General features: G+C 49.3%; 3 protein-coding genes across 4 annotated transcripts; 2 read left to right on the forward strand and 1 right to left on the reverse strand.

Moving 5' to 3' along the window:
- The first annotated feature begins 40 nt into the window (after nt 1-40).
- Nucleotides 41-8,288, forward strand: LOC120646753 (DNA polymerase I-like). 2 transcript variants are annotated; one of them, XM_039923202.1, is made up of 15 exons: nt 50-400; nt 798-1,029; nt 1,794-1,873; nt 2,332-2,370; nt 2,465-2,483; nt 2,972-3,028; nt 5,631-5,758; nt 5,902-5,970; nt 6,187-6,272; nt 6,347-6,456; nt 6,766-6,816; nt 7,195-7,253; nt 7,530-7,574; nt 7,668-7,742; nt 7,837-8,288. In XM_039923202.1, exons 1-15 carry the CDS (start codon nt 299-301, stop codon nt 7,951-7,953), a joined length of 1,269 nt encoding a protein of 422 aa, XP_039779136.1. In that variant the 5' UTR covers nt 50-298; the 3' UTR covers nt 7,954-8,288. The 2 variants fall into 2 exon arrangements, with proteins under 2 accessions (XP_039779137.1, XP_039779136.1); XM_039923203.1 differs by lacking the exon at nt 2,972-3,028 and having other exon boundaries at nt 41-400.
- On the reverse strand, nt 8,119-11,950 carry LOC120646752 (glucan endo-1,3-beta-glucosidase 7-like). The gene is made up of 4 exons (XM_039923201.1): nt 11,506-11,950; nt 9,585-9,964; nt 8,817-9,446; nt 8,119-8,711 (listed from the first exon to the last, which is right to left on the reverse strand). Exons 1-4 carry the CDS (start codon nt 11,579-11,581, stop codon nt 8,502-8,504), a joined length of 1,296 nt encoding a protein of 431 aa, XP_039779135.1. The 5' UTR covers nt 11,582-11,950; the 3' UTR covers nt 8,119-8,501.
- Nucleotides 11,951-13,524: 1,574 nt separating this feature from the next.
- LOC120646754 lies at nt 13,525-21,470 on the forward strand. The gene is made up of 3 exons (XM_039923204.1): nt 13,525-13,685; nt 13,957-14,315; nt 21,148-21,470. Exons 2-3 carry the CDS (start codon nt 14,203-14,205, stop codon nt 21,353-21,355), a joined length of 321 nt encoding a protein of 106 aa, XP_039779138.1. The 5' UTR covers nt 13,525-13,685; nt 13,957-14,202; the 3' UTR covers nt 21,356-21,470.
- Nucleotides 21,471-22,611: the final 1,141 nt, after the last annotated feature.

Genomic DNA, 22,611 nt, shown 5'->3' on the forward strand with positions numbered 1-22,611 from the left:
AAGAGTCTATAATACTCAACATACATTACTCGGTCCACTCCCTAACCTCAGGACTCTGCCTGCCTGGCTCCAGTGGCTCTGCGACTGCCGCCGCAGCGCTCCTCTTGCCTTCGGTGAGTTGTGGTCTTTCCGCTCCGCCCGCGCATTCCGTCGAACACCGCGCCCTCTAGGGCTCTACCTCAATCTCATCCTCATCTCCGCCTTCCCAATCCCCATCACGTAAACCCTAGCCCTTCTCCCCGCCACTGCCACCCCTCCACCATCTGCGCGGGAGATGCGGAAGAGGTAGCCTACGCCGATGGCCTGCTGCTTCCTTCGCGCCGCCGCGGCGCCCCGCCTCCTCCTCTGCCGCACCGCCGCCTCCCAGCAGCTCCCGTCGCCACTCACCGTACTCAGAAAGGTAAATGCTACTGCAAACCCCCTTCCTCCTCTCATGGCGTTACAACTTCGGGGTTAGGAAGGAGTGAGACAAATTTGCAGGATGTCCATTAGCCCTAGTAGCACCATGAAGGTCATGAGCCATCTCCTGGTACTTGGATTGTATTGCCATGGTTTACTTGGACTCAAAGTTCTTCGATCGATGTATAAAATTGGAATTGTGTAGTTTGATTACTTGAAGTTAACTTAAGGGTAACCACGTATATACAGTTTCAAGCTCCCACTATATTTACCCCCTCGATGTTGGGTTGGTCAAGCGTTTTTCCCGCTCAAAATGATTTTCAAAGGTCATCATCACAATAATTTCAAGGATGTTAGTATCAATTAACTGTTGATCTAAATTTTCTCTTAAATATCAGGGTTTTTCGGAGCAGTCAGTTCTGCCAATCAGAGACTCGATTGAGAGTTTTCAAGGACCATCAGTGCAGAATACTCCACGGATTCCACTGTATGATGACAGCATATCCTCAGGCATATTGGACACATTGTCGAATCCGACAGAGGGTGTCACTCGTGCCGATCCTTCAAATGGCAGAATAATGCTAGTTGATGGAACGTCAGTGATGTACCGATCCTACTACAAGATATTAGGTTAGTACTTTCCTGATTTCTTCTTCACTGCGCCTCTTTGTTGATATGTGCTGTCACCTTTTGCTTCCTGATTCTATTAAACATCTAGAGACTAGAGAGCCTTGATGTCTGCATTTTTATGTATATGTATACTATGCCATCGATAAATGATATAACTTAACTATAGTACAGAACTGCTGGCCTTGTTTTCTGTGATGTTGAAACCATAAAAGAATGAAATAAGTGACATAGACACAAAAATGTAATGGAAAAAAAGAAAAGGAGAAACTTCAAATGTCAACACACTTTCAATTTCATAACATGTATCCATTTCTATTGTGTCATTTACCCAAAAGATGTGCATTGTCTTTGTAGCCTGACAGTTTACCTGCTGGATTGCCTAGCCTAAGCTATATAGATCTGTTATCCTGAAAATTTTTCTGGATACAATTTGTGCTTTGCTTTTAAAGCTTTTGACTACAAAAAAAAGTAGTAATTGATGCATACCATCTTGTTCTTCTGTAGTTATGTTAGTGTAATCATTTCAAAATTGTGTCCAATGAAACTGCCTTTAGCTAAACCACCTGAACTTCCTCCTTTATAATATTGAAATTTACAAAATAAAAAAAAGCCCACCAAAAGCAACTGCTGGACGAATGTTTTCTATGCTGGATGTATGTTTTCTATTACCTTTTTGCTATCATCCCCATTTTCTCTGCATTCTTTTTGCACTTTTTTAATTACTGGAATCTGCAACTCATCTATATTTGTTTCTACGAGTGTAGCACAGCTGCAGCATGGCCAATTGGAGCATGCTGATGGAAATGGGGATTGGGTTTTAACTATATTCAAAGCTCTATCCCTGGTGAGTAGGATTGTTCCATAGTCAAGCAGAGTCCTTGATCCTAAGAAGTTCAAAACTATACCCTGAGATTTCTATAAATTTTACAGCTTATATCCTAATTCCTTTGTCACAAATAGAGTAAATGGACTGTAAGCATCAATCCAGTCCACTCTTGCTGTAGCAAAACTCTTATGATTTTATGGAATTTTGGAATAGATAAAGTGTTTACGAAGTCTACTAGCATGGATCTAGGTGGTTATTCCATTGTAATTTTGGACTTGCTGGTAAGACTGAAAGTCTAAAAAGTAAAATTTGCTGTGCGTAGCTGCCTGTTTTAGGATTAATCTGTTTTATATGTTCTGTTATGGCCGCACATTTTTTTAGTAGTGAGGTACCAAACTACATATTAACATGTTACAACTTTATATTTTGCTTTGTGTGTTATTCATCTTTGTGATTGTTTTAATTTTTTTCTGCAGCTTCTTGACATGCTGGAGTTCGTTCCATCTCATGCTGCGGTATGTTCAGTTCTAGCATGGTTTCTACTGGCATCGATAGCTGTTTGTTTTCTCATAGCCTTCACCTCTTATGATTTTGTTTACTCATTTGTAGGTTGTGTTTGACCATGATGGTGAGCTGTGCCCAGGATAATTATCTTATAGAGTATACACATTCTGTTTAATGTTTTAGTACCCATGCAGTGTCTCTTGTTGATCACTTTCCGCAGCAGACACTTGCCACATTTTTTAACTCAATAAGCACTGAAGCATTGTCATAATATGATGTTTGCATTGTTCAGCTTATGAAGACTAGACCAGCATATTGATCTGCTGGAAGCTTTACCTTGCTATCTGATTTCTCATTACCAGTCACGGATAGTTTTTATTCAATATTGTTTTCATGAAACATGATTTACTAAATTTGAAAGAATATATATGTTTTATAGCTTCTTTTGGGTTTTTTTTATTTTAACTTTTTTCTCCTTGAATTTCTTCTCAAAGCTGAACATCCCTGGAGAATTAGATTGTGAGATGGACCTAGTATCTGTGCAAATTTAAAGTAATGTATTTCCTTCAACTTCTGAAAGCAACAAATAAGTTACCAAACTTTTCTTTTCAGGAGTTCCATATGGTCATTATACTGCCATGCCATCCAAAGAATGTCACATGGCAAAAGGTAAGAGTGTAAGATATCTCAAATTGATGGGATCATGGGAGAAGGCAATTTGTGACTGTCAATTAGCATCTTGTGGCATAGAAGATCTTGGACTGATCCGCGATGCATGTATTGTGTTCGCGATGGCCTGGAGCCCTGACTTGGAGAGCCAATAGGAATGTTTGGATAAAAACATATTTTTGAATGTTGCGTAGTGTAGGAAGGATAGAATTGGTATAATGGTTGGATTGTATTAGCTTGAGGCCTCGGCCGGTATATATAAGAGTACAAGACTTGGGGTGCAAGGCAATCCCACCGGATATGTATGGCAGTCCGGATACAATATCTAAACTACCAAATATACTCTAACATCCCCCCGCAGTCACAACGGGAGCACTGCAGACGGTGAGACTGGAGGAGAAGCCGAAAGTAGGAACCGACGGACTGACATCCCCTCGCAGTTGTAGCGTCGGCGCAATGCGGATGCTGCGACTGGAGAGAACCGGCGAGAAACTCATGCGGATGGTAGCTCTTTGTGCTGATGTCGAGATAGCCGAGCTGAAGGAGCCATGGTCGAAGATGCCGTGTGTAGAGTAGCCGTGGTCGACATAGAGCTGTCGAAGTTGCCGAAGACGAGGTAGCCGCACATGAAGCCGCGGGCGCACGAGGAGGTGCCATGGTGGTGGCGTAATGGAGAAGACGCCGGAGACGAAGATGGCGACGCGTCGAGGCAGTCGTAGAGGGAGCAATGCCAAAGTCGATGCAGTCAGGCAATCGGGCGACACATGCCCGAGTTTGCCAGGCTCGGGAACGCATCGGGGACGATGGGTACGCACCGGTGTTGCCAATACCGGACGTGCAAGGGAGGATGCACAACCAGACGCCGTCGCCGAGAGACCAGCAGAGAAGGCCTCCATGGCGGTCGCAGGCGCAGAAGAAGGCGAGGTAGAAGACGCCAACGCCTGCTGTTGCTGGAGTAGACGAAGTAGTCGGGGACGAGATGGCGACGCTGGCGATGTGGTTGTGCTAGACGAAGCGATGAGGGGAATCCAGACTTTCTAGCACAAGGCCAAGTGATCCAGATGACGCGGCGGCGGTGCTCGAAGGAGACGGCGAAGAACTCGTACAGCTTGACGAAGACCATGCGCGAAAGACGCGCACCGATAGAGTCGACATCATGTAGATGCAACGGCGAGGACGACGATAGGCGGCGACGCTGCTGCCCGAGGAGGCGACGCAGCGGCAGCCCTCTTGCTTGGCGAAGCATCGCGCGATAGACGACAAACGTCTCAGGAGGGTGGTTCGCGCGATCGGTTGATCAGGCCGACGGTGTGCGAGGCAAAGACAACGATGGCGAAGACGATGTCGAAGGTGGAGCCTCCCGATCGGTGTTGGCGAAGACGAGCCGACGTGTAGACGAGGGGGCGCGGCACAGGCAGGCGTTCCGGTTACGCCGCAGGCCACGCCGGAAACACAGTCGAAGGAGATGAGGAAGTCGGTGTTGTCGAAGCCGATGTCGATGATGCGCGAGTCGACGGCGGTGGGCGATGGGGACGCAAACCCTATCACAGATCGGGAAAAAGAAAACAACAGCAGCAACCGATCGGGAAGGCGACAGGGCGCTGGTCCGTGGGCGGACGACGGGGTGGCGCGGATCAGGCGAAGCGACGGTGGAGCGACGCGGATAGGACGGAGCGACGGCCACTGGCGAAGAGGACCCGTCCAGGCCTCCTCCACCACGACTAAGGGTGCGGCCACCACCACGGTGGCGAGCTGCATCGGCGGCGAGGAGTGCAGCCGCCACCACGACGGCTGCGCGGAAGGGAGGGCCCAGCCGGCGGCGTGAAGGAGGGGCGCGACCGGCGGCACAACGATGAGGTCTTTGATCTGCTGGAGCTTGACGACACGACGACAGGCGGCGGGATCAGATGGATCCACCGCAGACTTGAGGACGATGACGAACACAGCGGTCAGAGGGACCGGCCGCGCATCTAGGAGGGCGCTGCCCCCGGCGGAGATGGATCTCCTCGGGGGCGCGCGGCGGCGGTGGCTGTGGCGGCGGCAGCGGCGGTGGCGGCGGCGGCGGCGGAAGCTAGGTCTAGGATTAGGAACCCTAGTCTCGTGATACCATGTAGGAAGGATAGAATTGGTATAATGGTTGGATTGTATTAGCTTGATGCCTCGGCCGGTATATATAATAGTACAAGACTTGGGGTGCAAGGCAACCCCACCGGATATGTATGGCAGTCCGGATACAATATCTAAACTACCAAATATACTCTAACACGTAGAACTGACAACTTTTACTTTCTATGACTTATGTGGCACTTAGTTGCTTGATTCTGAATTCTGATTCTCTTTCCAATCGTTCTTTTGACTTTTTCTCGACCAAAACCTCGGAGTAGTATATTTGAAGCAACAAACATATGAGAGGTTTGGAAAGAGAACATGTCAAAACATTAGCATTGATATTTGCATGAGCGACTTGTCAGAAGATATCTTTTGTTTTGGAGGGTTCGGTGCCAATTGAGTGCTTTTCAGTTGCAGCTATTGTATCTGGTTCCCACTTATCTTTTGAACTCTACAAAGAGACAATACCATTCTCTTTTTTCTTCCCACGTAGGGATGACCTTTCGTCATATGTTGTACCCTGCTTACAAGAGTAACCGCACCCCAACACCGGACACGGTTGTCCAGGGCATGCAATACTTGAAGGCATCCATTAAGGCGATGTCAATCAAAGTAATTGAGGTAAAAATATATCAGTACGCATTTTATTACAATCTGGATAGTTATTTACTATTTAATATGTTGGGGAAGACGCAGGAGAGCTCCATCTCTGTTAAGTGGGATAGCTGTTGATATTTGGCATTGTCAAATAATTGATGCTGCAGGTTCCAGGTGTTGAAGCTGATGATGTTATTGGTACCCTGGCTGTAAACAGTGTGTCGGCTGGTTACAAGGTAAATACTTGTACCATTGATCTTTTTCAGTTATTTTATCCATGAATTGTTCCCACTGATATGCTTAGAATTTCTTATCTTCTATGCAAACATCAAATCTTGAAAATAATTCACTAGAAAAATTTGGCACATATGCACAAGATAATTCTCATGTACTTTGGTCCTTATTTATGACTAATACCTTTCTGTTTTATAAAATGTCCATGTCGTCTGAAGGTACGGATTGTCTCTCCTGATAAAGACTTCTTCCAAATTTTGTCACCTTCTTTGCGTTTGCTCAGGATTGCTCCACGTGGTTCAGGGTCAGTTTAAATCTTTTGTTATATTTCAAGTGAGTAACTGATCAATTCAAAGAGTTAATTTTCTGGATGTGCAGGATGGTTTCATTTGGAGTTGAAGATTTCGTCAAGAGATATGCAGCACTGAAACCCTCGCAGTTTGTTGATGTTGTCGCACTTTCTGGAGACAAAGCTGACAATATACCTGGTAGTCTTTTGCTACTGCTTTTTCCTATGATGCATGCCTCTTCTAGCAATTGATCTCATTTTTCCTCTTTTTCTAATTCCTTGCATCCACTGATAAAGAAATAATTAAGTGTATGAAACATACTTTGTGTTGTTTTGGTCTGTTTGCTGCATGAACCTGAGCTATTGTCTTTTCTGATTATTATTGATGAGAAACAAGGAGATATCATTCTCTTTTGCACAATGCATCTCTCTGATATGAATTTATCTTTGCTGGAACCCATTGACCGTGAGATGATTATGATGTGACTGGAAGCACTTTATTTTGCAGGAGTTGAGGGGATAGGAGATGTTAATGCAGTGAAGCTGATAACTAAGTTTGGTATGTTTCTTATTTTCTTTACAAAAAAGTTGCACTTGAAGACTAATATTAAATCTTGATTAATTAGTTTAAGATGTGTATGCTGTAGCAGAGTTTAATTTTTTTGATTTAGGGTTGGTGCAAAGTGATTGATCTAGGTACATAGAGGTAAAAGGTGAATAGATTTTAGAATATCTTGCACACTCACCACTTTGCCATACTGAAAAGATTACCAAGGTCCCTTCATGAATCCACCTGAATCTTTTATAGGTCATTCACTTGTTTAGTCTTGTTTGTCAAGCTTTTCTTAGGGAGCATTCAGCATATCTGTCACCCTGATTATTTGGAAGGTTTCAAAAGCACAGCAATGATGTTCTTATTTTTTTAATTAAAAAATAGGTTCTTTAGAGAATCTACTGAAATCTGTGGATGAAGTTGAGGATGAACGAATTAAACAGGTAAGGTGTACAAACTCCTCTCCTTTGTCTATATGTATTCATCCACATGTTTCTTTGCACAGAACTCTAGCAAAAATGCTGATATGATTTCACTTCATTTGGTTGTATGGTGCCCCCTTTTTTTCAGCAATAGATTTTTTTCAACCACCTGAAAAGCTAAATATATTTTTTGTGTCCGTACACTTAAATTAATCTGGCATCTTCTTGATTATTGTCATGATTGTTCTCTTCTTGATTATCGATATCATTGAACTGAGTTTATGTGGCTCTTCTCAGGCTCTGATGTCTCAAGGAGAACAGGCTATCCTTTGCAAAAGCTTGGTATTATTATTGTTATTTCTGTGAAAAATTATTCCTTCCTTTCTATTTGTTAAAAGACTACGTCTCAACAAAACTCTTTTCATCGAACTGTAGGCCACTCTGCGGTCTGATCTTCCTCCTTATATGGTTCCTTTCAAGACAGCTGACCTTGTATTTCAGAAGCCGCAGGTGACTTAAAACTTTGCACCATATCTTTTTAGTAACTACAGTGCGGTCATTTTATACTTCTCCCTGCATAAATTGCTGTCACTTACTGCTTCAGGATGATGGGACCAAATTCATAAAGCTCTTACGAGCTCTGGAAGCATATGCAGAGGGCTCCTCAGCAGACCCAATCATCAGAAGAGCAACCTATCTTTGGAACAAGCTTAAATCATGATGATGCTGGTATTTCCAGCAGTGATTATAAAGGAATTTTGCCAAGGTTAAGGTTCGGATTAGAAGACTGGAAGCCCAGACGGTGCTGTTCTGGTTCCAAAATATTCAATGCCTTTGACTTCATGTGGACTCTGCGCTCAGCCATATCCAAATTGCAAACATCAAATTGTTGGCATAGGTGTGCCGAAGTGCATAAATCCAGGGTGCCGCTGCTCAGGCAAGCAGCTCAAGTGTTCATACCACGAAACTAACTTTAGCTAGCTCTGTAGATAAAATTCACAACGTTGCTCATGTATCCACCCTTTTTTTTAAGAGGAAGGCTCACGCAATCGATCTGACCTTTATGTCTACTTCAAAGGGTTGCAGTCGAGGTGGAGCCGTCGAGGCAAGGGCAAGGCAACAGATCGGCTCAACGTTCTGTGTCACTGCGTTTAGCAGTTTTCATGAAATCTACTGATATGGCGGTGAATCCTTAAGCCCAGCTGTGGTTGCGAAAGAGCCTGTACTGTGCTGTGCTGTACTTGTTCCGTCACGTTACAAACGCTGTAACTACATGCCTGCTACCATTGCCAGCCACAGCAAAACACCAAACCAAGCAAGCTGCCATGTGCCGGCGTCTGCTCGCCGCGGCACGGCTCCGGCCGGGATGTAGCACGAGCTGCTCAGCGGCACCTGCTGGCCTTGCGTGCTGCCCGGCACGGCGGCCGTCGTCTGACAGAACCCCGTCGGCGTCGTCCCCCTGCTCGGCTGCAGCGTGCCCTGCAAAATCAGATGGCAAAGATCAGTAACGCTAACGCCCAGTTCCATCAATCAGACCGGCAGGCAGATAGAATTGGCTGGCGAGCAGCAATCTCGTAGAAGAACCTGCGGCGGAGACGGAGTCACAATGGTCGGAGCCGCCGTGCCGCCGCTCTTGGCAAGCCCGGCGTCGTAGTTCGCCGTCAGGTCCGCCTTGTACAGCCCGAAGGAGCGCTCCGACTCCGGCCCGCTCTTGAGGTTCTCGTCGTAGAGCGCGAAGATGTAGGTGTCCACCGACTTGCCGGGCGTCCGCGGCGTGCCGGCCTGGGACTTGAGGTGCGCTACGAGGTTGCCGACGTAGGCCTTGGCGTTGTCCACGGTGGCGCCAGCCTCGTCGGCGTCGCCCTTGTACGGCCACCCGGTCTCGGCGATGACGATGTCCACGTCGCCGTAGCCCTTGGCGTCCAGCGCCGCGCGGATGGCGTCCAGCTGCGCGTCGAACATGTTGGTGTAGGTGAGCCCGGACACGGCGTCGACGCGGCCGGCGTTGGGCTGGAAGAGGCAGAACGCCAGCGTCTCCGGCCGCGTGTCGGAGGCGTAGGCGAAGTAGGGGTACGGGTTGATCATGAAGGGCGCGCCGTTCTGGTGGAGGAAGTCCAGCACCGGGTCCAGGCTGCTGGCGAGGTCCTGGTGGAACGCGCCGGACGACGGCGGGTCCGACGCCGACAGCACGGCCATGGAGTGCACGGTGGAGATCTGTTCGTGCAAGGCGCGTGCCAACTTCACTGATCAGCTCGCTCAACAATCATTCGGCCAACCACGCGCAGTACATGTTCTGCTTTAGTTAAGGCATTGTGCCACCCATGAGTGACGACGAGATCAGGAGATACGTGCCTTGGTGGTCGAGCCGGCGGGGAGCGCGGCGAGGAGGTTCTGCATGGCGGGGAGGAGCTGGGGCGCGAGGGTGGGGTTGCCGGAGTTGAGCAGCTCGTTGCCGACGGAGATGGCGGAGACGGTCACCGTGGTGGGGATGTTGGCGGCGGCCCAGGACGCGGCGGCGGCGGGGGAGGACGCGAGGTTGGGCACGTCGCCGTTGGGGATGCCCAGCAGGATGGAGATGTTGGAGCCCGCGAGCGCCGCGACCAGCTCCGGCTGGGGCTCGTAGAGGCGGAGCTTGCCGATGGACGTGGACATGAGCAGGCTGGCCGTCGACGCCGGCGGCGGGAGGTTGTCGGCGATCGTCCCGTAGTTGACGCCGATGAACGACTGCGACGCTGTCAACAGTGAACGAGCGCAATGAGAAGACATCCACCAAGTCACAGTTACGGTGCATGTTCAGTTCAGTTCAGTTCACGAGCTCAGCTGCTGCAGAAAACCAGCTTAAAATTAAAACTGCAGTAGTTCCAGAAAGCTTTGCCATGAGCTCCAAAACTGATGATTGCACGAACCAGATTTTAAAGAAGTTTCAGAGAAAAAGTAGATCAGTTCTTGCCTTTCTTGGGATGGATCCAAACTGGAAGTGAACATGATTTGTGGGGGACGACGCATGACGCGTTTGGTCAAATGCAAATGTACCAGAACGACCGGTGGTTAGACGGCAACGATACGCACAGCTGAGCAGCCGTGGGCACCATCATCTGGCGCGCACGAACGACACGCCACGACATGGCGGATCATCTCTGCTTCGGCGGAGCATTGGTGGCAACTGCAAGTCTGCAACTACTCTTGGGTTTTGTCCACGAGTCGTTGATTTATTTATTTATTACATAGTTTGATCAGAGGAGTTGTTGATTTCCTACGCTTTGATGGTTGGGCAATATAATTAGCATGCCCCTGCTAGATTCCCTGACCAACCGGTTTGGTGGACTCAAAGTGTGATCCACGGGTCAAAGTCACCTTCATGCCAGTCCACTCTGAGCACGACCCATGCCAGAGCCAATAGCAACGAGTACTACTTGTACCATTCCTCCATAACTCGGTCGTATAATGCACAGTCGTCGCTGGTCACACAACAGAACGTGCTAGCTACTAATCTATTCTACCCAACTTGGCATGGTTTGGTTTTTGTGTGGTTCGTCAGCATCGCCTTTCAGAGCAATTCCAAGCTGACATGATCCCTATCTTTATCCAGGCGTTAAGAATACGACTATGACACATGGAAAAAAAAGAGAGGAGAAGCTTCAGCTCTCGGCAGTTTATTTTTGTTGCTGTTAGTTAGAGGAATTTCATTTTCATGGGGAGCAAAAGAAAAGATCTCAGCAAATCCGTCCCACCTTCAGAATAGCGAAAATTGTACCATCAATCACCGTCGGCTTTACACGCCACTACTTGGGGAGCTAGCAGCAAAGCCCGGCAACGAAACTACCCCCACTAGGGAGTCAGCTCAGCTGCGTGCGTATGTGTAACGTCCGACGTATAACGAATTTTTGTCTCTGCAGAGATGATAAAGTGCTGTGCAGTAGTACTACGGTCGTTGGAGAAACGAAGAAGCCGCATACCGAAAATGAAGCCGCCACTCTCCAAAGCGAGCTAAATTGAGCATGCGACTCGAGTAGAAGCAGAGATTCCAGCGAATGATCTTTACTCCAAAGCAAATGGGGAAAAGAGCGACTACTGATGTGGTTCAGTGCTAGCCTGTACGCATGCCGATGTTCACCCCTTTAGGAGACAACTAACTCTGGTAGCCTAAAGAATGGAGATGACCAAGTAGAAGCATAGCACAATTGCAGGCTGAGGAAGAAGTCTGAATTATATATATATTCTGAAGTGTGCTTATTAGCAGGGGAAGTAATTACTAATGGCAGCATGAACTTACTCGCGGAGTGGAAGAGGAAGACCTGCAGGAGGCCCAGGACCGCAGCAGCGGCATCCCGCCGCCCCCTGCTCCCCATGCTAGGTAGGGACTGCTCACCGCAGCCGCCCCCTACGGCGTCTCCAATGGCAGGTCGGCGACTAGCGGCGAGGAGGAAGACGAAGGCGCGCGCTAGCTGAGGAAAACGAGCGAGGGGAGGTGCGCGGGGGCGGGCGGGAGACGCACGAGCAGCGCAAGGGGTCGCGCCGTCGCTGGGTGCGGGGAGTCTTTCCGCCTACCGCGCGTAAAAGAAGGCTGCAGCGCGCGCGGGCGACACCGTGGGCGTGGGGGTGCGGCAGGACGCCGGGCGTTGTACGCGCAGTAGAAAGAACGCGCCCCGGCCGGTCCCCGTCCCCGTCCCCGTCCGCCCCTTTTGCGCGCGCGTATCTGAAATTTCCGATTCCGCCTGCACCGGCCTCCACGTCCGGAATCTTTTTTATAGGGGCTCGGTGCCGCTCCGTGCTCACCGTAGGCAAGAGCAAGACTGCAGGAGGCCGGCCGGGGTTGCTTCAGGTGTAGGCGTGTAGCACTACGTGTCATGCTCATGAGACGAGACCGGCCGGACCAGACCGGACCGGCGGCGAGAAAGCAGGAGGGGGGTCGCTTGCGTCGGGAATCATGGCGGTGGCAGCGCATTGCAGCCGGGATCGAACTTTCTCGACTTGGCGGAAATTTGGGGTGTTTCCGGGGAATTATTCGTCCGTCCAAGCAGCCCAGGATGTGGCTGCGCGCCAGTGCTGGGTGCCTGTCCCGGCGGGGCGGGCGAAATCAGCAGGCTCGCGAGGTCGCCGTGATGGCGATATGTACGTTCTGGTCTCAGAGTCTTACTACTAGTACTTAGCAATCGGCCTCGTCCAAGTTTTGCAGTTATGGGTCGTGCCATACAGCTATAGGCTGGCGTGTCATGAGCAGGATTTGAGTGGATCCTATGCGCGATTACGGTGTGGCGTCGGGGCGGCCACACGTGGTGTTATCGCGCTAATTGTCACTCGAGCGCGGGGACACCTCATTACTTCAATGATCAAACGAAACCAGAGGTCCCTGAGGTCAGGTGACAGGGAGAAGCCAGAAGGGTTGGGTGCGCCAAGGCAGCACAGGGCGGTGGCGGCTGAAGATGGCGTCGCGCCCGCCGGCCGCTCCGCTCCGCTGCAGCCATGACCATGATGAGCCGGCACGAGAACTTGTGGATGGATCATCGCCCCGGGTTTGCTCCAGCTTCTCTGTTTTTTTTTCCAAGATTGATTTAAGTGCCAGCTCGACCGAATTGTCGTGGCCTGCAGGAAAAGCAAACACACTCTGGCAAGGTTTATTGCACTCGTACTTCCCAAGCTGGTCTCTCTGCTTTGGTCTAGCTCGGGCTGATCCACGCAAGTGTCCAAACCGTACTTCGAAGGTTATATGCATAGTCCACACGGTGCCGTGCCGACATATGCATGCATATGTTTGCCGTTCGCGCGAGTACACGCGCATTACACGCCGGCGTGCCACATCTAAGTATGGTTGGTGACAACGCAGCAAGTACGAGAGGGACCACGGACGACTTGCAGAATGCAGACGCAGTAGTGGTAGTATATGCGCAGAGTGTCCATCCAGTTTCACTCCGTTCCGCAGCCAGCTCCAGCTCCAGCCCAATAGTATTTTCTTCTCACACCACTCCAGCCACCAGCTCCAGCCAGCCCAACAATATTTTTCTCTCACATCATTCCAGCTCCAGCTTGCCAAACACAAGTTTGTTACCTGCAGCAGGCCATGATTGGGTTAAAAAAAACTTCAAACAAAGTTGAAACAAGAAAAGAAGCCCATCATCACCTGCGGGCCTGCAGCAGGTTAGGTGAAACCCATGGCCCATGGGCCCTCGTAGTGGAAAGAAAACTTCCCTGGTCGATCATCTTTGACGATGTCGATGATGAATTGATGATCGGGGTTTGTTTCCATTTTGATCGAATGTTGTTCAGACAAGAGAGTCAGAGACAGACAGCTTGGAAAGGTTGGTGCTGCCGTCACATGCAGATGCAGGTACACCACACGAAAAAGAGCCAGCCAACTCTCCAATCAAACGCATGAGACGAAACACGCAAGCCGCACCGTGTAACCGTTCCTTCACAAACAGAAAACAGATTTGGTGGTCGATGTGACATTCAAAGGTAGGGATTTCACAATCCCTTCCCTTCCAATTTTTACTAACAGATGAGATGTTCAAGTTTTTTTTTTTTTGCTTGCTTGCTTGGAAGAATTGATCTGTTGTCATGCTGATCGCAAACAATCCTCACCTCAGCAGGTGGAAATGTTTGCAATGCCCATAAGTTTTGCACAAAATATTCTAATTTCTTCAGGGATCCTACGAGCACCAGATGTGATATCAAGAGACAATGCTAACTCCAAACATTACCCTCCAAAACTGCATCTTTCTTGCAGACGAGGTAACGAGCGTTGATCTCCGATCCGACGGTGGTGCGCGCGCAACAGCAGGAGGGAGGATCCGAGCTCCTCTTCCTCCTCCAACCAATCCCTCTTCTTCCCCTCCTGGCTGCTGGCTCCCGCGGTTCCTCCTCCTTGTCTCCGGCAATTCGAGGACAGTTCTCGCCGTGGGGGGACCGGAGAGAGATCAGCCGTCTGGTGAGGTGAGTCGGGAGGAGCGGCTGCCCGCGGGCGGGAGAGGAGATGATCACGCGAGCCAAGCTCGTGGAGCAGCTGCGGGACCACCAGATCCGGTCGGCCCAGTCCTACTCCGCCGCGCTCGCCGTCTTCTTGCCCAGCCCCCACATCGCCTCCAGGTCAGCCTCCCGCCAACCTGCTCACGTCCGATTTCCAATTCGGTGCGCTTGACTGATAACGTGACGCGTAGGAAGTAGGGATCGCCCAGATTCGCGCGGTATAGACTGCGCCTTAATCTCGTGCGGACATGATCTTGTGGATCTTGGCTGGTCTGTATGGGCCTTAGTTGCATCCATTTTGCTTTGTTAGTTCCGGATAGGAACCAGCAGGGATGCACGAGATGTATATGAGCAGTTATAAGAGATTTAATTCAAGAAAAGTATCAACTTATGGGCTTATGGCCTCATCGGAGAGACAGAATATTTTTACTTGCAGGCATAATATCGTACAAAATGTTACTAGAAGACCTATGCTTGTAGTTAATAAAATACCATACTTTTGAAGATAGGAATTCTTGAGAAGTGTTGGCGTGGAACCTGTTGTTCTCCAAGTATTAATCTTTTCATCACGCTAGATTGTTTGCTGGAAGCAATGAAGAATGTACGTGGGTATAAGTTAAGAGACAGGGGTTGCTTTTTGTGTGAAGACAATAGCGTAGCTACTGTGCTTGGTTGGCATTTGGGTGGAGCATATGGATTTCTTGTTTTAGTGCAACTCTAACCAACTGAAACACTGTTAAACCATGTATCTTTCTCTGATGGATTCGCCAGTTGCTGAAGAAATGAATTCTTGAACGTAAAAGGAATTAGTAACAAAATGGATGCCACCACCACCACTTTATTAAACTTGTGACGGGAGCTCTTTTCAGGCTTGCTTCTGGCCAGATTCTTGTTGAGCCAGCTCACATTATTCAGGTAAACAGGTATAGCCCAAAGGCTAGTTGAGTTAGCCAACTGCCTTGCCTCTGACCCTATCTCCTGCTTAAGCCTGAGCCAAGCCTGTTGATGTCGGGTGAGTGTTTAATTTGCTCAGGTCTAACTTGTGCTGCTGCTACTTCACTTAGATCCAGAGACTCAGATCATGCCTAGTATGTTGGTAATCTTGTATAGGGCTAGCACTTGGCACTAATAATCCATATCCAGTTGAAGTAATGTAACTGAATTTTCTAAGATTTAATAGGATGCCATGTTGGAAACTTGAAGCTTCATTTAAAGGAAATTGTGGTACTCCATTTGTTGGAAGGGCAGAACTTCTCTGTTCCGGCAACTTGGCAGCATTTGATAGATTGGCAGCTTGTTGTTGGATGCCGTTCCTTTTCTATCCATGCAAATATGTGCAGAATATTGACCAGCATAGTCTTTTGATGATCTTGATGGACATAAGTGGGCATGATGCCACTTGGCTCATCGAGGTTGAATGCAAAAACACCAGTCATGTTTGCACGGCTCCCAGTGAGCACTCTTAGCTGTGTTCTTTTGGTAAACAAGTAGTGGTTAACCAATTTTTAATTGTGTATTTCTTATTGAGCTTGTCCCAATTTGCGTGGAACTAAAAGGAAAACATTTGGCCCAACAAGTAGTGGTTATCTTTGTATTTCTTATCATTTTTTGTTATTTTAAATTGAACTTGAACACAATCTCATGCCCTCTAGTATTAGAAAACATTTGGCTCAATCTTGAACATCTCCAAACAACTGAAGGAACAAATTCATGGACTGCAACATTTCAGTGGGTCTTACAAGTTACTACAATCTAATATGAAACCATAGATCGAAAAGGAAACAAGGTATATAGGAACAAGTGTTAGAGCTTACTTCAGTGGAAGAATTAGATAAAAGGAAAAAGTCCAAATTACTACCTTGAACTATGACCAAAGTCTAAATAACCCCCTAAACTATGTTTTAGTTCATTTTACCCCCTAAACTATATCATTTGGTACAATTTACCCCTTGATGGAATTTCTCTTTTTTGTTTCTCCACACACAAGTGGAATCTTAAGTTGGTTTTTTACAAGATGGTAGCGGACATCATAACGTATTTTAGAAAAATATATCATCATTTTTTTCATCATTCTTTGATAGAGTAAGATATTTACTAATAAATTCTTTCTTGAAATTCAAATTATATAAAACATATTGACGAAAAATTCATAATACATTTTATTAAAATGCATTGTGATGTCCACTACTACCATGCAAAATTTTAAATTAAGATTCAACTTATATGTGGTGGAATAAAAAGAACAAATTTCGTTAAGGGGTATGATGAACCAAATGACATAGTTTAAGGGGTAAAACAAACCAGAACATAGTTTAGGGGGTTATTCAGACTTTTGTTATACTTGAGGGGAGTAATTTGGACTTTTTCCTAGATAAAACAGGTGTCTTGAGGCATGGAGATTTGTGGGTGGAGGATTGTGGAGATTGTAGCAAAAACAAACAATAGGGCATTGTCCTGGACGGCTGGACCTTGCCGTCTCAGTAGTGCCGAGATAGACACGCCCCCTGAGGAGGCAGGACGGTAGAAAGGAGTGACCTGGTGAATCAATCTATTGCTTGGTTTCCAAAATGATGCTGTGGCCCTTTATATATAGCCGACTCCTAAACATATCTCTAAACTGATCTCCTAATTGAACTCCAAGTTAACAAATTGAAATCCAATCTTAACCGAGACTGACAACTTAAACAACTCGGCTGTAGCAGCTGCATCCCCCTGACTGGATTGCACCTTCTTTTGCTCCCTCCGTTCTGAGGCCCTGCATGACAATTACGTTCTTGATTATGAACAGAAAGTCATTTGTCCTTATATCACCTTGTTCCGCGCTTCATTTCTGAACTCTGAGCATGTAGGGTGGCAACGCAGGCAACTCATTCTTGTATGTCTTTGCAACTCAACCTAAGTAACACCCATATGATCTGCATTTTCTTGTATTTTTGCGTGTTGCATTTATTGATGTTTGCTCAGTGCTAGACTGCTAGTAAATTCTAAGAGCATCAATGCTTTATATACATGAACAAGAATAAGTGCCAGCCTTCTAGTGTCAATCGGTCACTGGAAGTAAACTATTTTTTAGTATGTAATAAATAGCTGCTGCACGGATCTGCATACTAATTTGTTGCTATAAATATAAATCCCTATAGCCACTAGAACTAGCTTATTTTATTGATAATAAATGCCTTTGTTTTATTATAATAAAGGAATATCATTTTATCATTTGCTTCCCATCCTGAACCTAATTGTTTGTGGCAGTTTCTGAAATGGTGTCTGAACTTAGCTCATATATGCATGGGCTTCCTGATGCCAGCAATTTTCTTGTGTGGTAGTGGAATGTGACAATCATCAAATTATGCGTCAAGCTATTATCACAGCAAATGTAGTATATAGTTGGTGCAAATGAGCAATAGTGTCGGTACCCTGCAATTGGGGTACCCACTCCTACTGTGCCGAGACTCGCGTAGTTATCGTAACTACGCCCTAAGGAGCTGAGCAGCCAGTTACCGAGGCGGCTCGTCAGTTACCAAGGCAAGCATTAAAGACTCAGCACCGCGCGCATGGGCGACGAGTCATGATGACCAGCTACTGACTGGAGCAACAGTGCACGCTGCTACAGTGGACTGAGTCAGTAGTTCGGCGCTTCATCATGACCTCGACGCGCGGCTGCAGAGGCTAGACTCTACTCTGACAGGACAGCTCAAGACCATCCCTGGTCAGAAGCTACGCACGGAAGCCGATGACAAGATCTCCGGATCTGAGGCATTGAAGGCAAAGTATAGTTTATAATACATCGCCGGGTCCACATGTCGGGGCTCCGCTCAGTGTACGTGCTCCCCTTGGACATATAAAAGGGAGAGCACGCCTGCTAGAACACAGATACACAGGCCAAGGCCGAAGACTAGATTTTCTAAGACTCTCGAAGGCCAGGCAAAAAGCTCCCTCGAGCACACACACAGACCAAGCTCTCTCCGAGCTCACCCAGACTCAAGCAATACAGCACACAGTGGACGTAGGGTATTACGCTCCGGCGGCCCGAACCACTCTAAACCGGCTGTGTTCATCGTGTTCTTGAGCGAGATCGAACTAGTCCTAGCTAACCCCCGAGTACTCATCCTCTGGGCTTAGGCGGGTGCATTCCGCCACCCGGCTGTGGTTTGCCACACCACGACATTTGGCGTGCCAGGTAGGGGGAGCTTTAGCTGGTCTTATTTCATCTCTTGCTCATCTCCATGGTTCGGGTGGTTGAGCACTCCCACCACGACGACGACGTGGAGATGACAGAGGGTGTGGCGTCATCCGTGCCACGCGCCTCTCGCCTTCCTGCGCCAGGGGCAACCGTGCCCGTGGAGCAACCACCGTCGGCAGCGGCGCGCGCTGCACGTCGGCGAGAGTCAAGGCGCCCGTCAAGGGCCCCCTCACAAGCTGCGAGCGGTAGAGCGACAAATCTCAGCTCGCAGCATACCTCACTCATGTGAGGAAGCCGCTCCGGCGGAAAGCCCACTCCGGTCGCACTAAGCCCGCTCCGGCGGAAAGCCGACTCCGGTCGCACCAAGCCCGCTCCGGCGGAAAGCCCACTCCGGTCGCACTAAGCCGACTCTGGTGGCTCTCTCCGACGCTAAGCCAACCCCGGTCGCACCCACGACTCTACATCTCTGTAAGTCCTACCCTTAGAGGCCCAGCAGGGAATAAAACCTTTTCCTTTGTAACTAGGTAGTACTTCCGTGTGGTCCAGTCCGGTGAGCCTCCCCCGTGGAGGGGTCCGTACCTCTGCGAACCAGGTTCAGGGAAGCGTACTCACCCTCCGGGGTGGTCCGGAGCCGTGTAGCCGCTTAGCCTGATTCCGTACCCTAAGCCTGCATGCTCTACCTCCCTAGGGCGAGTACCGTAGTACCTAAGACTGGGGGCCCGGAGGTCCGGACAGCTCCGGCCTCATAAACCCGTGTTCTGGCTTACATCGCACATCTCATGTACATCTAGTTATAAAGGAAAAGTTTAGTCTCAGTTCGCCTCTAAGGATGTTACATTCCAATTTCAATCTACGCATTCTGTTTGCGCTAACCCCCACGTGGTTTCTTACTCTTGTGCGGTGATTGTGGTCCGAAATGAGTTGGCTAGTTAGTGACTTAGCTCGAGACCCCTCATGGAAGAGAGGGGTTCGGACCCCTGGGAATATGCAGGTTCAGGGAAGCGCACTCATTCTCCGGGGAGGTCCGGAGCCGTGTAGCCGCTTAGTCTGGTTCCGTACCCTAAGCCTGCACGCACCACCTCCTGTGAATGAGTGCCGTAGTATCTAGGACTGGGAACCTGGAGGTCCGGACTTTCTCTTAACCTAAAGGTCGGCCTGTTGAGCTCCGTTCATTGAACCTAGCTATCTATCTCAAAGGATTACAGCCAACAGGATTTGGGACCCGTGGGCACGCTACTAAGCATCTACCTTGAGTCATGTGCAGGTCCAAACGTGATGATGCAGCAGGTGACCCAAAGGATGGACGACGCAGGACAAGACCCTTGCGGCGCACCGCTGGGTGCCAGAAGCAGCCAAGTTGCTCACAGTAGTGGCCCCACCTGCGGGTTCGTTGCCTCTCCCGAGGCGGGCCCGGGGGCCTCTGTCGGTACCCTACAACTGGGGTACCCACTCCTACTGTGCCAAGACTCGCGTAGTTATCCGTAACTACGCCCTAAGGAGCTGAGCAGCCGGACCCCTGGGGTCCGACTCCATCTCACCGGACCAACGGTCCCAGACCCGCTTCCCGCTTGGGGACGGGTCCGGTGTCACCACGTGTCCCAGAGGTGGAAATGCTCAGCACCTGTGGCCGCGGACCCGGACCCCTGCAGGTGGGTCCGGGACCTCCACGTGCCATCCGGACTCCCGCAGATGGGTCCGGGACCTCCACGTGACTATCCGGACCCCCGTGAGCTCTCGGCTCAGCTAGCTGCTCGGGAGGGGTCCGGAGCCGCCACGTGTCACGTAGACGCGGGCGCGGGCGCAAGCCTTCCGCTGGAAGCTCTCTCACCCACCCGCATTAAGTGCGAGTGGTTGAGGCGGGTTCTGCTGCCGCTGGGCACGGGACAGCTTTTCTCAGTCCACACTGTGGATCGCCAGTTACCGAGGCGGCTCGTCAGTTACCAAGGTAAGCATTAAAGACTCAGCGCCGCGCACATGGGCGACGAGTCATGATGACCAGCTACTGACTGGAGTAACAGTGCACGCTGCTACAGTGGACTGAGTCAGTAGTTCGGCGCTTCATCATGACCTCGACGCGTGGCTGCAGAGGCTAGACCCTACTCTGACAGGACAGCTCAAGACCATCCCTGGTCAGAAGCTACGCACGGAAGCCGACGACAAGATCTCTGGATCTGAGGAATTGAAGGCCAAAGTATAGTTTATAATACATCGCCGGGTCCACATGTCGGGACCCCGCTCAGTGTATGTGTTCCCCTTGGACATATAAAAGGGAGAGCACGCCCGCTAGAACACAGATACACCCAGGCCAAGGCCGAAGACTAGATTTCCTAAGGCTCTCGAAGGCCAGGCAAAAAGCTCCCTCGAGCGCGCACACACACAGACCAAGCTCTCTCCGAGCTCACCCAGACTCAAGCAATACAACACACAGTTGACGTAGGGTATTACGCTCCGGCGGCCCGAACCACTCTAAACCGGCTGTGTTCATCGTGTTCTTGAGCGAGATCGAACTAGTCCTAACTAACCCCCGAGTACTCATCCTCTGGGCTTAGGCGGGTGCATTCCGCCACCCGGCTGTGGTTTGCCACACCACGACAAATAGATTTACAAATTTGTGAATCCCAACTGATACTTTGGTTAGTGTAAAAGCTGTTTATGTTGCTTTTGTTAATCCTGTTTGTGCCTAAGTTGTGAGGCCAGTGTAATTGATCTTGCATTTAGTCAGTTTTTAATTTGTTATTATGCTTAAAATCTTTTTATCCTTTTGTTCTGCAGGAAGGATCTCAAGGTTGCTCTCATATATGCGGTCTTGTTTTGTTTTCTCATGGTGTCCTGCTATGTTGCCATTTACTTGAAATGGTTCAAACTTTCAGCCATGTTTGTAATTTTCGGAATTCTTCTTCCAGTGAGTCTCAAAATCTCTAGGCATAGAAGGCTCAAGAGGAAAAGAGAAAGGAGATTACTGTTACCACTGTCCATGTGAATATGTTTCCATACCATGTAACATTTCAGTAAAGTTGCTCAACTACAGATAGGAAAAGATTCCCGGCAGATTAACTCGATTCACAGCCCCAGGTTACACTTTCCAGTTTCCAGAATGTTGCATTCTCTCCTGCTTTTGCTGTTATGCGCATGCGTACATATTTGCCGACACTTGGGTTTTGCCTTTTTTTTCTCTTCTTTTTTCAAACTGCGGCCTTTGAAAGAGAATGCATATTGTTGGAGTTTGTGACGGCAAATCATGCAAATCTCGTAGCTTGTTTGTCCAGTGCATTTGCTGGTGGCTGCAATCATGTGAAAAATTTCTGGTCAATTGTGGCGTCAGTTGTTGGAATCAGCTCTTGTTCAGTGCACTCGGCGAGCCGCTTTGCCGGTTTTATCCTCCCCGTGTGTGAATACATACGCTCTTGCGCCCTTGATGTCGTCTTCCAGTTTTATTGAGCTTTGTCAGCCTTAACATCCACTGTCGTGTGTTCCTGCAGCCGCAGTCTTTCCCTACACTGTTTTGTGCAGTCTATCTTGCTTGTTGTGTCGCGTGTGTCGAGCCCGGAGGACCTGGTAAAAAACAGCTCTAGGAACCAGGATAAGGTATTGCACTAGCTGATCAGGCCAGCAACAGTTCAGTCCAGGCGCACTGTTGCTGCTCACGTACTGTAGATTGAAGCTAGCTGACCGTGCCTGCCACCCGCCAGGATAAGAGGTCTTTATCGCTGGTTCGGCACAGCACCACCGACGCTGTCTTGCATAGTAAACTCATAAACTGTGACGCGATCAGAGTGATGCAGCATAGGATTCGGGTTATCGGCAGCAGCGACACTCTCATCACACAGCCGGGCGAGCTGGTTCCCTTCCCAACCACGCCGGTGCCGGCTGCCGCTCGATCACCGGCCTTGTTGGAATTGGACGCGGGCCGCGCGCCCGCACGGTCCAGGCGCGGCCGCGGAACGGCAGCCCACGCCCCACAGCCACAGGCCACAGCCCGGTCTGAGCGCATGCGACGAATACGCCCTCAGCCAGGCAGGGTACTTGGCTGCGACGCTGCCGCATCCGCGCGTCTGCCGCCGGCGCCGGCAGGATCGAGATCGATCAGGGCGGCACCGCACGGCACGCCTGTGCCTGTGCCTGTGCGTGCGCCCACCAAGTTGGGGGGCATCCGCCATCATCCCCTTCCCGGCGAATCTCCATTGTGGCCCGGCGGACGTTGATCTGCGCTGCTCGCGCGGCAGCCTTTGGACCCCC

The sequence above is a fragment of the Panicum virgatum genome, chromosome 9K (genome assembly GCF_016808335.1).
Source record: "Panicum virgatum strain AP13 chromosome 9K, P.virgatum_v5, whole genome shotgun sequence".
Lineage (NCBI taxonomy): Eukaryota > Viridiplantae > Streptophyta > Magnoliopsida > Poales > Poaceae > Panicum > Panicum virgatum.